This window comes from Plectrocnemia conspersa, unplaced genomic scaffold, assembly GCF_051122295.1.
Source record: "Plectrocnemia conspersa isolate PC_06_02 unplaced genomic scaffold, ASM5112229v1 ptg000001l, whole genome shotgun sequence".
Lineage (NCBI taxonomy): Eukaryota > Metazoa > Arthropoda > Insecta > Trichoptera > Polycentropodidae > Plectrocnemia > Plectrocnemia conspersa.
In genome coordinates this window covers 15,529,739-15,548,262 of record NW_028277165.1, presented here as the reverse complement: position 1 = coordinate 15,548,262, position 18,524 = coordinate 15,529,739, and the positions used below count along the sequence as shown (strand labels likewise).

Here is an 18,524-nt window from a genome sequence, read left to right as displayed (position 1 = left end):
AAAATAAATAACATGTTATATTATGCACGAACTAGAGACTAAAATTTGACATATGAGTAAGCATACAATTTGTTAAAGATATGATATATACATATATCAGGTGTCGGTAAATAATGTTATTCTCAAAAATTGTAGGAGCATTATTTTGACTAAAAATACGAATAAAGATGTCATGAGAAAAGAGGGATGAGACACATGTTGCTAATTGTTCACACGAGCGTGAAATTATATTGTAATCCTTCTAGCATTTCCTCATAGTCTATTAATAGGTATAATTCGGTAGTGTAAATAAAATTGCAGAATTGTAGCATATTTTACAAAGTTTTAATGATTCAAAGATGGGTCGAAAAATGTTTTTTTTTAGCAAGTTAACATTAATGTTATACCGTTTAATTTTCCGTCATTAAAATAGCTATATTTAATATTAAAAGTGGTTTTTGCTATTTAAATTGTTTTGTAATGTGAGAATAATTTAAAATGGCATTTCAATAAAAATTAAAGGCGTTATTGATAAAATAAATATTCTCTCTGTCTGCTCATTTTGATTCATGCCAAAATTTATTTTGGCATGAATCAAAATAAGCAGACAGTATAATGTTCCATTATTTATAATGGAACATTATTGATCTAATACTTTTATATATCTACATTTAAAAATATACATATTATTTTTGGCTGTTTTGATTCCTCTATGACACTTTAGTACGCAGCATTCTTGAATCAGGATCTATATTTGAAATCCCCAAATAACCAAATACTACAAATCTTAATTGAAAAAGTTCAGATAAATGATATCTGTATATGAGGATATTTAGTTATTATCCGTTTTTGTACCCGAGCTACGGATTCTCGGGTTTTTTCAATACCCGGGACTCAAGACTCAATTTTTTTAAGTTCCGGGAATACCCGGGACTCGATCATAAAAAAATAATAATTTATATAAAACACAGGTACGATAAGTAAAAATGTATTGAAACAAATTAAAATATTTTATTTGATATTTATTTTAATTTAATTTATTACAAATGTTTTAATCAAAATTATTAAACTTTTTATATATTAAACTTTTACTTTTGTAGGTAAAATCTGTTTTTAAAAACACTAAGGCACTTAAAATTGAATCCCATTCCTGGTTATGTAACAAATATTCCTGCCATCGCTTTCTGTCGATGTTGGCTTAATTGTAAGCAATGAGTTGAACAAAAGATCTAGATTAGGAATCCGCTTGCCAGTTGAATCTTAAATCTGAAACTTCTTTTTAAAGTTGAATCTTTTATTTCTCGCAGTTTTATTATTCTGATGGTTCAATAATGCATTGTTTTATTCTTCTTTAATCAACATGTTACTGAAATGGCAATCAGCGTATTTTTCTCGATTACTTTGATATCCGAACTTTCTGCACTGGAATAAAGTCGTCCCATATTTTAAATATACTATTTTGAAGCAACTTAAAAAATAGTATTGACAACATGATTAGAAATTTGATAAATAAGGCTCTTATTTCGTCTTTCTTCAATTTTTGCTTTCAGAGCTGTAAACCTTTCGTGTGATAAAGTTGTGTTAATTTAAAATTTTTTTTTAAAGGAAATTAGCAATAATTTCAGAACTTAATAAAGTGACATCTCGGCGACTTAATGCTTCAACTGCAAGCTATATAGAAGCGAGTACTTCATAAATATTTTCCAATACGTAAATGTTCGATTCGCTCCAAATATGGCCGATGTAAAGAGCAATTAAAAAAATTTCTGATGCAATTTCGTAACTTTAAAAATCTTTCGATCATAGTTTAAGTTGTACCTTTCGTTGGACTTTTACCAAAGAATTTGATTAATTTTCAGTCTCGTTTAGAGCCTTATGAAAACTCGGTTTCAAACATTTTCTGCACTTTCATTATTTTCAGTCACTTTCCTGAATATATTGTTCATCGTCGTGATCCTCTTTATCGGAATCTTCATGTGTTTGTCATTCATCCTCCTTCCGGTATAAAATGTTTATATCGGCAAAGTTGATTTTTGACAGAACTCTCATGTCAAAATTTTTCATAACTCCATCAGTTGTTATTGTCACAATCTCGGTTTTAAAAATAATTTCAAAATCTTCCAACGGTTCTCAACAATTCTGCGGATTTCAAAAGAATCACATCTTTCTAATATGAAGACTTTCCTAAATTACAAATATCGTTTTGACTATGAACGACGATATTAAAATACATTTTATTGCGTAAGCTCGTAATTTCGTGAAAAAATAAATGTAGGATATATTAAATAAAATTTGAATCGGAAAGTCTCGAGTTTTGTTTTATTTTTTTTAAATACCCGGGACTCGAGACAGCAAAAAATATTTGAATTCCCGGGTTGTCTCGACACAGAATCTTTTTTTTTATGAACGTTGGGATACGATACGCAAAATTCTCGCAAAAAGTTGTATTATAGTTTTGGGTTCCAGAACGTCTTAGAGAATCACGATCGCATCCTCTTTTGCTGACCGTTAGAGCCAGGACGTCTGCACTAGCCGACTCGCGATCTGGCTCCTTAATATATATATATTTTTTTTAATTATGTATCATCTAATTGTATTGAAATAATACTATGTATTGTTTTTTGAGCATATTGATGCATTAGGGCAACTTGTAAGATCATAATGCTTTTAATTTAATTTAAATAAATTAATAACATAAGATGTACTCATGTATTAACGGCCAAAGCACGACTAATGAAACTTAAATTTATTTTCTTACTCTTCAAAGTTAAATAATTTAGTATATATTTATTTATTATTTTTATACAAAATATTTTTGCACAAAAGTGCTATATTAAAATTATATCCTAATTACTTGAACTTTACGAAGTGAAAGCGCATTATTACAAATATCTTTGTTATTCAGCACCACGACGTCGTACAGTGATAAACAGCAGCTATAAATTTTCTCGAAAAAAATAAACAATACAATGGAGAAAACCGTAAGCCGGAAAAATTGCGGAAATACAGACAGAAGAGAAACTTAACTTCCTTTAAAAAATAACATAATATATACAGAAGAGAAGATACATAGGATTGAAAATGCTTTACCATTTAGTGAAACATGTGCTCCGAAATACGTTTTTTTCTTATCAGAGTAGCAAAAATACGAGCACACACTGAAGGTATAGTAATCTGGAAACTTCATCTTGCTGACATGGTGGTTGATAAGATTCGTCGAATGTTTGTGCCTCATATACTATATGGGTGTTTTTCGCACAGAGTATTATTTTTTTTTTCGGCAAAGCACTCCGCGACACAATAATAAATCAGCCAACACGTGGCGCCGTAACGAGCAACAACTTGCAATTGTATTACACTAGATCATGCACAGCGTATTCTGGTTTAGTATGCAGCTGGGATCTTTAATATTTTTGAGAATTTCCTTTCAGGACGTGTAGATAAGGTTTTACGATCACCTGAGGTTCGCCATGCGATTAAATATTGAATGAAGGCGGTTAACGACATCGTTCGAAGGGGTTTCGGGATAATCACTAGGTAGTTGTAGATTCTCTAAGGCGATTTACAATGACAATTTGTTCTTTCTGCCATATAATAATTATATAATATTTCGCAACGTGCGGGTCTTGATTAAGGTAGTCCCAAACGTTAATTCCCTTTAAGGGTTTAGTCAAGAATTTAAGGCAATACCCGAAAATAGCCATTGTAGTACTACGCGAATTAATCCTAATTATAAATAAAGTTTAAGCCTGCTTAATACGCATATTCAAAACACATGAATTGTTTATGTATCAAAAAAATAAATATTTTACGCATATATGCGTAGATATGAATTTTGATAGATTACTTTATTATATAATATTAAAAACTCTTTAATTTTATTATTTAAAAAAAAAAGTAAAATATGGCAATATTAATTTAACCTTTTAATCAAAATAAAGCAAGGTGAAATATGCACGATATTATTGTTAATTTATTACCAAGCCATCGATGAAATATTGAAGCTGTTAAGAGTAATTTTTATATTTTCAGAAATACTAAATCATTTACAATTTTTTTAAATACATAAAAAATATAGGTAACCTCCTGTAATACAAACTCATAAAAAAATATTTTGTACTTTTAGCGGATAAGAACGGGTGTAAAAATGTGTTTAAGGGCTCTGAATCAATATATCTCGATAATGATAGGCTTAACGACGAATTTGCATTAGGGTTTTTATACGTTAACCCTTTTTTGAGAGCGATTCAGTAAAACGTAAAGCGAAAACCTTTTCTACCGATCCTATTACTCACGATCGATTGAGTACTACATTTACATATTTATTTTTTATTGTTGTTAACCCAAATTTTTATCTGGAAGATAATTCAAATTAAGGCTCACTTAAGTTTAGTTTTCCTATTTATCCTAATTCCAAACTTAAGTGCTCTACAATGAGATAACGGAGCTTATTGAATTATTTGTTTAATATTTACAAATAAATAGCTCTTAATTGAAAACATCTACAACGCATACTTAAATAAATTATATATTAGTCGGAGTTTATATTGTGGGTTGTTTATTTTAAACTATTCACAGAACAACACCGAGCCAAATGAATGGCATATTTAGGTTCCAAGAATTTGAAGAATACAGCATCTCTAAAATATCACCTTTAATCAATTTATCTAGTTTAATTGTCTCTTGATTTAAAATATAAATAATATAAATTCCACTAGATTATTAATTTATATTTCCAGATCAAAAGGTAAATTTTATATTTTGTGACAATTTACTTTCAGCATTGTATCGGTAGATAGCAGTGTAGAAAAATCAGTTGAGAGTAAGGAAATTTTCAGTAAGCACTTGACTCAAAATTATATATTTAATAATAATATAGATATTTCGAACAGTTATGAACCAACTAGGATAGGTAATGTTTTTCCTGGTTCAAAGTAGGGTACATTGTTTATTGCTCAGTAAGATTCCCTTTTTGCATTATTATTTTTATTTGTGAGAACGTAAGTAGTTAAATATTATACATTTTAAATGATATTTCAGCATTCATTACTGCCTAATAAAACTTAACTGAATGAACTAATATACCTTTTGCTAATTTAATAAACACACAATTAAGGCTTCTGATCCGGGTAGAATCTGCGGATACTCGCAGGTTTTCAAAAGAATCGAATGCCCTGTTATTTTAATTTAATTTTATTATTTAATATCTTAACACAGTTTTTAAGATACGAAATTCTCCTACTCTTATACTATTTCTCTAAACCCATTTCAAGAATAAGTGGGTAGTAAAAGCAGTGTATTGAAAAAGGGCAGGAAATTTAACTATTTAACAGTCCGAAATTATGACACATTTCGTTTCGGCATTAAAAAACATTTGCCGTTTAACAAAAAAATTAAAGTTAATATATTTGCAAAAAATACTCGGGGGACGGTCGTACACAAAAAACGATTAATATACTTTTTAGAAAAAAAAAATACTTTTCAGAAAAAAATAACAGTAATGATGAAGTACCTTTTAAATAAATTTTACTTTAAAATTAAATAAAAATATATGTGTCTACATGAATATTATGTTTTTTGTGTATTGTAATAATACTTATAAAATGTTTTTTGACTTATGAAATGTTTTTTAAAAATTTTGAAAATTTTGACTTTTGAAATGTTTTTTGACTTAACAGGTAAACCCAATGTGTCACTATCGTGCCACATTGGGGTTAACTGTTATTTATTATTCTTAAGTGAAATGTATTAAATTCAAAATATATTAATATTCTAAATATTAAAAGTATACATCAAGGTGTACAAAATATGTATACAATATAATAATTTTTTTTTACGCCTAAGTGGCAATTTATATTCAATCTCTGTGACAATTGTAGGTGAAATAATTCAAACGATAAAAAATATCAAATTTAAGATGGACGTAATCGCTGAATTGAAATCGAAATAAAAAAATGTTGATTTTATGAACTGAAAACAGTAAGACGTATCCTTAATTTTTTTTATGTAAAGCTTTTATTTATTAAGTACCTGTTGTATTATTTTCTTTTAGAAATACTTTGGATTTTTCAAGTCCCATTATTTTAATCTCTATCCGATCTTAACGTGTAATTATGCTTACATAAACGATCATTAAAATCACATCACTTGATATTTTTATTTTATTAAGTATTGTATATCTACATAGTATACATATATAATATATTTTATTAAATAAGAAGATTTTTAATAAATAAACCTAATTTTTTTTGTATATTATATAATATTTTTTCTGCTAAACAACGGGATATAAGACTCTTGAACGCTGTAATATTTTTATAAGTAACTCTTAATCATAATTGTTTTTCTTTGACTAAAATATTATATGTATATATATACGTATACAAAGGTCCAGTAGGAACGTAGTGAGGGTATATGATGCCCAAGGGCAATACAAATATTTACACCTTTTCTCCTTACGAAGCGCGAATTTGAAGACTTGAATCACTATATAGTATCTACTAATAATAATATCTCGCAATTTAATATAAATCTGTGAAAGAATAAATACAAAACATGGCTTTCTTATACTTGGAACACTATGCGTATTACAGACATATATTTTAGACATTTATAAAAATCCTTTGTACTGCGTATACAAATAAACAAGCCCTCTAAATAAAAGAACATACAAAGCCGCTTAGGAAGTTTCGTATAAATTAAAAACATAAAATTATAGCCGTTCACAGAAGAAAACTTTACGAATTTCGGCAACGTATTTTTGCGTTTTATTGCACGACTTAAATGCCCTATTATCTCAAAGTACTTGGAGCGAAAATAAAATAAAATATTATAACAACACGTCGAATAATCGCATGTTAGACTAAGAAATATAATTATTTAATGAGCGAGGAAGTTTCATTAAAACGTGAGTTTATCTGAACCAAAGTTTAAGCGTAAACTACCGCTGCGGGGAAAAATCTCAAAAGCGGAAAACTGGATATCAGCCAGTGAAACTTACGTAATAAGCAAACTTTTTTTCTAGCGAAAAAGTATATATTAAAATGTGTCTACGATATGATGAGACCACACGTACGTGTTCTGATAGAACCAACAAATTACACATCATCTCTCTGGAGCGGTATCCTGAATGACCAGTCATTACATTACGTTTTTCGTTATAGAACAACAAAATAAAGTACAGTTTTCATAAATTTCGCAGCGGGATTATAAACAATTATGCGATAATGAAATGTCTGCAATACAGGCGCTAAATATAATCTCCTTTCACACAAATACACGAACAATCCCAATATGTTGATGTATATACTACGCTACATATAATATATTTTGGTTTAGTATAAATTCAATCAGCCTTGATTATCAATTACTTGGATGTTTACATTATTAGTATTCAACAAACGTGTTTATTCGCCCAATGAATAGTAAATACATAATCGTTTAGTCGCGAATAGATATTTTGATTATTTTTCAGTATTTATAAATTTTACACATTTTTTTATATTATTCCACTCTATCTAAAATGTTAAATCAGTTTATCTGGCAAAAATATTTCATAGTCGTTAGCTTTGAAAAACTCTATCATTGTGTCTTGCAATTTTCATGGCGTGTATAGCGAAAAGGTAAATCACTACGTGGAAATGAGATTACATATTCTCGCCTTAAAATGTAACAATCATGATTAATGATAAGTCTATTCAATTCAGTGCTTAGATTAAACTACATATTTTGCTCAAATTATAAATTTACTGGAACCAGAAAAATAACCTGACAATATTTCCTCCTACATTACGATAAGTATTTATTTCATTAACATTAGAAAAATTACGATTGAAAATAATTAAACTAATAATAGAGGAATTTAATATCTTACCAAATTATTTATTTTGCTTCTGAAATAAGCATTCTACAATATAGCAATTGCATATTTTGGCTACATATAATAATGAAGAAAAAATATTGCTCAGCCGTATTCTCAGATATAACCCAGACTTTTGACAAAATATTGTACCCTGAACTACACTACATAATTAAGACTGCTTCCACACAACGTCTTCTCAATAATCTAAGCCTACCTGAAGATAAACACTTTCAAATTAAAACCGGAGAAGTAAATACAAAGCTGTACTAAATATAATCGGGTGTGCTTTATGGCAGCGTTCTTGGACCGCTTCTGTTTTTCAACTCAACAAGAATTGATATATTTGCCAAAGACACTACAATGATGGCGTCTAAAACTAAATACATATTGTAAGCAAATACGGAAATTTATCGATTCTTATATTTAAAAAGCCCTGAAGTTACTCTTATTAAAATTATAAATATTTTTTTATTAGCATTAAAGCAAGCAATTAATATGTAGCATTTACTTACATATTGTTGTGTTAATAGATAATACTTTTAAATATACATTAAGTATTTTGAACAGCTACACTTCCAAATTAAGATCAGAGAAATAAACACAAAACTGTACCAAATATCTTTGGGTGTGCCTCAGAGCAGTGCTCTTGGATCGATGTTGTATTTGTTATACACGATAGATCTTTTTCAGACGAACTGAACAAAAATTTCTACATTTACGGATACTGGCCCAAAAATTGCATCGAGGATTGCAAGATCATCTCTTAAAAGTTCACACTTGTTTCTCCAAATGACGAATCAGAGATAATGAAACTAAATCAATCCATGTTACATTTACGCTGAATAAGGATATTTGTCCTTTTGTATCCCTTTACGGGAAATGGATACAAATTTAACAGCGGCATAATATATCTACCAATTATCAGATTCGTTTGTACTGTGGTAATCTACATCAATTTAAGTACGAGTAATGTAAAGTGCTACAAACGGTATCATATGTAAAGTAAAAATTAATAATAATTAGATTTACAATTTTATATTTAATATTGAAATTTTCCTCTCATATTTAATACATTTTGCAATAAAAATATACACTTAACCATGAAATATATATATAGGATAGCAAAAACAGTTTGAAAGTAAATCGTTTTAATAATGAAAAAGTTGTTTTTTAGATTATACAATACTTGGAACTTCTTTAGTTGGATTCTCGCAATTTTATAAACAAAAATTTAATTTAAAAAAAATGCCTAGTAAGTGTGTCATAGAAATGTTTATAAATTTTAAATAGAAGTGTATTTTTTTAATTTGTCACTGGATGTACATTAAAAAATACTATTATGGATAATGACGTAATAATACGTCATTATCCATAAAAGTGATCCAGAGTCAACCCAATACAATTTTATTTATTTTCAATGGGTTGTTTATCAATTCGTAGCTGTTTACTTTAATATTTCATAATTAAATATTAATGATAATTACAAAAGCTAATTAAGTATCGAGAAAATTACATGTTATATAAAACAACATCATATTTCGACTTTCGTTTCCACCATGTATTTGGTAATAATCTTATTAGCTACAAGTTAATAATTATAACCAACTTATCCGTTCAACCCGATAATATATATATCTACATAAATTACTTGAGTAGTAACGCGATAATAATTAGGATATATTATTATTAGGAATATATATTTGAGTCAACGTTTGTATCATAAGTATTTCAGCTATTGAATTAATCAGCAAGATAGAAAATAAGTGCACGAGGTGTAATTTTCATCCCACGCTAGTGGTTAGATTAAGAATCCAGATACTATTATTCGCCATTAGATTTATAGCCAAATTATATGACAGTTATGCTCCGTCGTGATTTTATAAGATGAGGGCAGATTGTTATCCAAGCGTTATGACGGTCAGATTGGCAAACCGTTAATCATAAGACATCTACAAGAAAACTACCCTAATTTGCAAGGGGCGTCTTTTGATTTATTAAGCCTTCATTGTGTGTAGTAGAATAAACTGGTTTATCAAAGCTATAATATTAATTTTAAATTTACTAATCAAGCAACGCTACGCTAACCAAAACGTTGTATTATACTATAATTTATGTAAATGCCTCCTAGAGATTAAATATACATTTATTATAAGTGTGAATACAAAATTTAATTTGGATATAAATCAAATTCACACTTTATTTTTTTACGTAATGTATATATGATTTCATCTCGTTTTCATTTATTTGTGTACACACACTACATATATATTATTTTTTTTCACATCATTAAAAACTTAAAAATAAATAAATAAACACGTAAAAGTTTAACGCCTGTCTTCTTTATGCAAATAAACATAAAGATGTAAATTAAGATAAAATATTTCAACGGAAGTTCTAAAGATGCGTTTATCACAGGAGCTGTAAAATGCTATCAAAATACGAATATTCCAATAAAATATACAGACATTTTACCGTATTAAAAAATCCCAAAAGGAAATGAAAAATACCCTTTTATTTATCTAACCGAAATAGCAATGAGGTCACGCAGATAATAGAAAAATGAAAAGCAAAACAAAGACGATAATCATATATGTATTTCAAAGTAAATATTTTTCTTGTCCATACATTTTTGATTAATTAATAATGGAATACTATTACCGTATTTTTAAGGTCATAAATATTATTTTTATTGTACAAAACTTTTATTTATAGTTTACTTTATATTTATACCATTAAAATTTTTTTTTGCAACCGTGTTTCTATATTTGAAGAATCCATAAAAAATATTATGAAATTATTATACAAAAAAATATGTATATAGTATCTATAAAGATGGCAAAGCGTTAGAATAAATCATTGAAAAGCAACTAATATGATTCTTAATAAACCTAAAAAAAACAATATCAAATCAATGACACTGAAGACTAATTTCTCAATATTTTAGGCTATGAAAATTTGGTGCTATAAAAACGATAAAACTATGTCCAGTAGCAATAAAAAAATATTTTATATATGAGATCATTTTGTTAAGTAAAATCTAAGATAAGAGATTTAGTTACGTTAAGTGACAATTTTATATTCGTCAATCGGTAATAGTTTCTGATATTAAAATTAGTTTTAGATAGTTCAAATCTTAGAGCGATAAAGATTTTTTGATAAAAAACTATTAAACCGGATTTAGCTGGTTTCTGTAAATACTAGAGAAATTCGAAAACTGTTTGAGCTAATATATAATCTATTAATTCACAAAATAATAACATTAAATAATAGCAACAGTTTTAAGTAGTTCAGAAGCCCACGTAGTAAAAGTACATTATGAGTAAAATTATTATAAAAATATAAAACATTTTTAGCAAATCTTTAAATTTTTGTAAATGCTTGATGTGAATGTCTACCAAGAAATACATAAACCAAAACTGTAAGTAATCATCATTGTACTTAAATTTTTACATATTATTGTTTTATTAAAATTTAATAACAATTAATAAGTAGCTAAGAGGTAACTCGCACCTTTCCTTGAATCTATCAAAGTACGTATCTCACAAAGTTAGATATTCGTAAAATTACTATTGATGTTTTTATTATTTTGTGGCCATGTCGGCACGTGAAAGCAATTCAACATAAAATGGCTTATTAGGGTCAATTGTTACAAGATATATAAGTGGGTAGAAACCGAGTATTGTGTATAAAATTGAGAATAATTATTTCATAACATACCCGTATTCACAAAAAATGTACTTAATTCAACATGGTTCAGTAATGAATTTTACATTTTTTCATGTAAGGTCGTCATATAAGAACGACGGTGAAAATACAAAATTTACAAAAAAGAAGTCATCGTTTCAATTCCAGCGTTGATCAGGGGTAGAGCACCCCTCAAACGACGGACGCAAACCCCACACACGTTTGGGATTATTTATCGACGGCTATAACTTCAAATTTATTGCCGTGCAGATAAAGACCCTGCGACACTGTCGTGTAAATTGTTATAGTGGTTACAGCACCGCGTTGTCGCGACTTAATGACAAAATTTGGCCGTGGTTAGGTAGGAAACTTGCGAAATTATTGCCAATCGTAAACAAACGCCTAATGATGATTATGTGAATGTTTGGAGATTATATGCGTTTTTATTCCCGCATATAAACTCGAAACGCTAAGTGGGTAATAAGACAAAATATACTGCAAACAAAAAATTAAGTGTACATAGAATACACACTAATATATTATTTTATGGAACTGGTCTAATCAAAATTAACCTTGCATTAACAGTTATACAAAGGCAATGAAACTCTTATTTGAAGGTGTATTATATTTCATACAAAATCGTATATCAATTCAATTTAACGGCTATACAAAAAATATGATACGAGAGATTTACATAGCGTAATAATAAAAAAATGAAGTTAAATATTTTCTCTGCATTTCTGAAATTGAATCGATGCCAAATATGTGTAGAATATAATGCGATGATAGAAGCGCTAACAAGCGTGTAAATAAAATGGAAATGCTCGTGTGAAATTAGATATTTGTATTTAAGGTACAAAGGAAACGTGACTTAAAATATTTATCACACTAAGATATTATAAACACCCTACAACAATTAAATTATAATACTGTAGTTTTACAAAATGATTAAATATGTCATGGAAAAAATTTTTCAAAAGCAAAAAGTACACAATATATTATATAAATATCATTATTACAAAACAGACCGTTGAGTTAAGAAATTAACTAATTATTTTGTTACTTAAAAATAAATTAACACTTCACTTAAGTGAAGTGTTAATTTCTTTTTTTTAAATATCAGTTATATGTACAATACGAAAAAGGTTACAATCACCAAAACAAATTCAGAAAAAACATTTTTATTAATCAAACACAATGTTAAGATCTGCACTGCATTGAAAAAACAACAATTTGATTCATGATATTAGGCAAAGCAGCATCTTTTACGACCGTGTCCTGCGAGGAATGTGAAAAAATTCTATGAGGTGGGTCCCTAGAATTTATGAAGCTGATCCTGTTATTTTTAATAAACGATTGATTGCTACAGAAAGAATAAAAAATGTATTAAAAACAGTAGAAGAATGTGGTTCATTGCATATCAGAAATGTTAGTGCTGTCCGTTGATAAAGTGATTTTTGGGATTCAAAGGGAATAGTGCTGATAAATTATCTTAATAAGGAGCAAATCATATCAATGCAATACATTTTAATAGAAATTTTGTAAAGAAATAGATAATGTGGAGTTGTTTTATCAAGATAACGCTTCAGTTATTATGTCTGAAATTTGTCGATGAGACTTTGAATTAATACCTTGTAGGAGGTAAATTTATTTATTTTGGCCAAAAACTAGGTGTAACTCTAACAACAGTAATGTGGCGGCGGCCTAAGGCAACACATTCATTGGTAAACTTCAATAGGATGTCAACGACCGGTGGCGACACATTCAGCATTTTTAATAAACTAATACTGCAGCGGCCCAATCTGCATCTAATCTTTTCGCCAAAACCTAATATTCTTTATTCAACAGATCTAATTCAATCTAACTTACATATATTATTAAGCTAAGAAATACGAAGCATATGATCATGGCATTACTGCAAAGATCAATTCATTATTTTAATTTACATATGAATAAACGTGCATTCAAAATTAAATTATATAGAAGATCACACTAAAAGTAAGCAATAATTAAATGGTATAAGTACCGCAATAAAGTCAAATATTTGTTTTCAAAATAAGGTTAAATTAAAGATCACACGATAAGTTGCCAATTTTAAATGGTAAAAGTAGAGCAAAAAACTATATTTACTATTGTTATTCTACGCTAAAGTGGGCAATTGTACCGTTACTATTTTAAGGCGTGAGCAAGAAGGGATGAAATTGACCAGCAAACATCCTCATCGGCGATTCACCTGAGCTGTCTCAAAAATATGTCACACAAGTCAAGGGTCACAAACTGGGAAATGTCGTCATTGTATGAACACGAAACACATAAGCGGATCGTCCAGCATCATTACAAGAACATGACAGATCCCAGCTGTTTCAAAAAATCACAGCCGACAATAATATAACTCAACGCGCCAGCAAGACTACCCTGAAGTGAACAATTGCACCGTTACTATGTGAAGGCGTGAACACATTTAGTGGGTATGTCCAAGAAGTGATGCAATTGCCCTGCTTCGGCGATTCGCCGAAGCTGTTTTAACCCTGCATTTAAAAACATGTGACATGTTTTTGAGAACATGCTTTTTACGAACTGCGTTATGAAGAAACCATCTCTTATTTTTAGATATGTATTGTTTAGTGAATTTTAACTGTAATAATAATGCTGCATAATTGTATAGTATTATAGCCTAGTGTAAATTTTGCGCGTATACAAAACTGGAATGAAAGATCTGTAATTTTATTATCTTTATTTTAAACCGTTTGACCGGTTTTGCTTACAGCTCAGACAGGTATTATTAATTATCAATATAAATTCCAATCTCAGGCTCAGCATATGTGAAAAATGGGCATTCTTTGGGATTTAAACACTCGACCTTTAAATTGATAAACAATTACTTATACCACGGATTTTTCGTAATGGTTAAAGTTATTTTTATTATTTTTTACTTACTAATATACCATTGTTTATTTAGCAATTTTTCACGAGTTTATATAAATGTTGTTTTCAGTCGGTTTAATTTTCCATGTAATATTGTCGGATATAGAAAAATATTTACATATTCATATTTTAAATGAAGGTCCAAATATTGACCTTTAATCAAAATGAAAATATTTATTTAATAAATACAAATCTACCTATTCTAATGTATTATGATATCTGTATCGTGTTTAGTAATGCTTATTAATATGCAAACATGCTAACGTTTTTGTTCCACAAGTTTACACATTGATATATATTATTCACATAGTATACGTATAACGATATTTAAATGTGAGCATTACAAACAGGTTTTTTTCAAATCTGTTCCAAATAAAATATGTTTTTTATAACTGAAAATATTTTTGTGAATTCCCCTCATTATATGTCTATATCATGTTACATAAATTGTCAATATTTCATGTGGAACATAACAAAAAGGATGTTTCTCTTTTAGGTATTCCGTTTGATGTATATTATATCTACATATATATGTATATATTTAAAACTTTTCTTGCAAAGTATATAAAACAAAACGCGTAAGAAGAGAGAGTGTCGTATATAGACAGGTGCAACAGGATCAAAGGCGTAGGACCCAGAATGAAAATTTTCCTTCTAGTTATACTGTGTAATGTAAATTAGCATAAAGAGTTTTATTATGTTTAAAAGATGAGGAATGACTATGCATAAAAAAAATATACGAAAAATTTCTCGCAAAATTCTTACATATATGACAATTTATAAATAAAAAAATTACCGTATATATATTATCTAATATTTTAAATCAAGCGTCAGTAATATATTAATAATAATTTATTACTAACAACTTGTCACTAAAAATACAAAATTTTGTATTTTTTGTAGCTAATAGGGAATACAAATTAAAAAATATATTTAAATGCTTACTTGTGGCACGCTGAGAATGGCGCTCAATATCCACGCAATCACTATGAGCGTAAATCCTCTGCTCCCTGTCGATAGGTTCTTCATGGGGAATCTGACGGCGACAAACCGATCCACTCCGATGAGCACCAATATGAACGTACTCAGATACAAACTGAACATTTGAAAAAACTTGAAAGCTCTGCACGCAATGTCACCTGCCAGCCAAGCGACAGTGTAGCTCCATGCAGCTTCACCAGCCAGGCAAAATACGGTAACTAAAAGGTCGGCTATAGAGAGCTGCATGATTAAACTGTATATTGCACTGCACGAAGTTCTAGACATACGCTTGGACCTCTGACTCTTCCGTATGCTCAAGATCGTCGCCAAATTGCCCACGAAGGACAATACGGCTAAGGCTCCCAAGACACAGGCCCTTATCAGTGAGGCTTTGGTCAACGTAGGAGCGTGTTCCAAACATAGCACAGTGTCGTTATATGATACGACAGCTGGCGCTAAAGAGCTGTTGAACATGGGAAGGTTTAAACTTCCAGTGATATTCCTCCTTTCGCACTCCTCTATACCTAAGAGGATCTCAATACCACTGGAGCCCACGTCCAAGGCCATGTCAGCCATTTTAAGGCCTATCACTATACTGTTCTTCCAGCATAAACAAAAATTTTAAACAACATTCGTTTGACGATTAACAGCATCTGTAAAGATAAAACAAATCAAGATTAGAATACGATAATTAAATTTTCTATATTATATGCGGGCCAAGAGCCCGATGAGATCCTCGTTCAAATTGAAATGTATTATATACTATATATATACATATGTATATGTTTAAACAAGTTGTGATAGGATTACGTACGCAGTAAGAGCTACGCACCTAATCCTATCACAACTTGTCTAAACAAATATTGAAGGTTTCTCAAATGCACCTACTATCAAAGCTTAATGGCGAATCAAATAAAACAGGTAAACAGTGAAATCACACATCCTGAACTAAACAATTTCTCTGTTAGCTATTAAACTTTATTTATAGATATCTTAAAGCTTCAATATTTTAAAATTCATAAACTATAATTTTGACAATATACCATATAAATAAAAATAATAAGTTATATTAACAATCATATATTGAGTTCAATTCAATGAATGAAAGTGAAATGCTATTTTAATTCTTCCCGTGGGCATAATGTAAATTAAAGCAATCCATTAACAACGCCGAAAAACCATCGTTTTCTATTTATGTTTATTAGTAAAATTAACATTATTATTATAATTTCGTGAGCAATCAAATGTTGAAGTTTTCATTGAATAATAATAAAATTAATACCCAAAAAATATTGTACCATATATTATATTTTCTTAAAAATATCAAAAATTAGCTATGGATCATTTACGTTACTCTCTTAAAAAATCCTAATTTTTCAACTTTTCGAGACCAATCTCGAAACTTGCTTAATCAGAATTTTTAGTTTTAAGTAAGTTGGATCATTTTTTATTAAATTAATAAATTATTTTATTTTTGTTGTTTTACAAGACTTTATTATATAAAAAATATTTAAATTAGTGTAGTTTCCTTTTGAAGGCGTCAGTAATATAGATTTTTGCAACAACATGTGCTTAGTAATTGGTTGTTAATGAATAGTACTTATTTTGAAACTTTGTCCCTTTTTGTTGGAAATGTTTTATCAAGCGAAATTTTAAAAATTCTCTAAAAACTATAACTTTAAATTGCAAATGTTCGCCAAATATTATTTACATATTTTTTCTGTATAGAGAAGCTTATACAAATCGACATTATTTATATTATATTTTAAATCCCGTATAAATTTACCATATTTTTTTCAGAATTTAATGATTTTTATACATATTTTGATTCATTTTTACAAATTAAATCAATTTTGTAGTTCGTTCACAAGCGCGCCCAAAACCGGGATTTCCCTTTCAAATTTGCTTACATGTGAGAGCTCTTCTGTCATATGGCAAGCGCTCGCTGCGCGCAGTTCTGTGCAATTAAATAAACAGTGAAATATGTTATAATCACAGCATTTTTCTTACAAAGTGTTAATTTAATATGTTTCAAAGTGATGTAGCAATTGAAATTATAGACAATGTAATCAAAACTATAATTTTTTAGTGTGCCAGTAAATGTTTGGTTATATGAATAATATATCACAGTTATTTTACCAAAATTACTATTGACTTTCTAGGATCAAATATTAAAAGACAAACAGCTGTGATTTGGCAATTAAAGGTATACATACCAAAGTTAATTAAACATATTACAATGCTAGTAATAACGAAAAATCTCGTATTAGTGTAAACAAGAAGTTACATTTTACCCACTATATAGTATCTTTTACAGTTAATTTTCAGAAGCAATGATCTAATAACATTTACGTATGGCAAACAATTAAAATATGGCATATTGCGACAATTTTGAAGAAGATGAAGAGATGCCAATCTACGTGTTTAATGCCCTACAGTAATTTCCGTCAATTTTGTTCTTGGGCTCTCGTTTTAATTTATTTTATAGATTATATTAGTAGTAATAATGTGTTCATTGTTTAACTTTTAATAAGGTCTTATTGTTTTTATTTATTTTTCAAAAGCAATGATGGAACAATTTAATGACCTATATGGCTACAACGTAGAATTGATATATATAAACAAAAACTTTTCACGTTGAAGTCACTGTCAGCAAGTATTATCTTTTATACTACATAAGTTTAATGTAACTGAATATCTTGAATTTGGCTATTCCTAAAGAGGAATGATGACACAGAACAAAAATTGATTCAAAACCATGACGTATACATACATGTTTTGCCACATCGTAAATAAAATAGACCACTCTTAGATATTTTGGTTATCGATTATTCCAGGTATTCAATCTCATATTTATAATCATTGTAAAATGTCATCTATTAGATAACATTCAAGAAACTACACATATGTATATTGCGAGTCGTCACTCGGTACGGTACGATCTAGGTGAATTTTTTTGCTATAATAATGGTTTTAATTTATTTTGCTGTAACCAAGTTTCTTAAGCTAAATAACCGACCGCATCACAATCATTGTCACGCGATCGTCGTAAAAGATAGTATTCCTAAATATTAATAAATAAAAAAATATGTTT

At 28.8% G+C, this 18,524-nt stretch overlaps 1 protein-coding gene across 1 annotated transcript in view; it reads right to left on the bottom strand.

The window, feature by feature from the left end:
* Positions 1–18,524, bottom strand: part of LOC148238975 (gonadotropin-releasing hormone receptor-like) — a 147,411-nt gene that overhangs the window by 58,472 nt on the left and 70,415 nt on the right. Inside the window, exon 2 of the mRNA XM_088198503.1 lies at positions 15,395–16,083. Coding sequence (XP_088054629.1) covers positions 15,395–16,006 — 612 coding nt within the window. The 5' untranslated portion in view covers positions 16,007–16,083. The remainder of the gene's footprint in view (positions 1–15,394; positions 16,084–18,524) is intronic.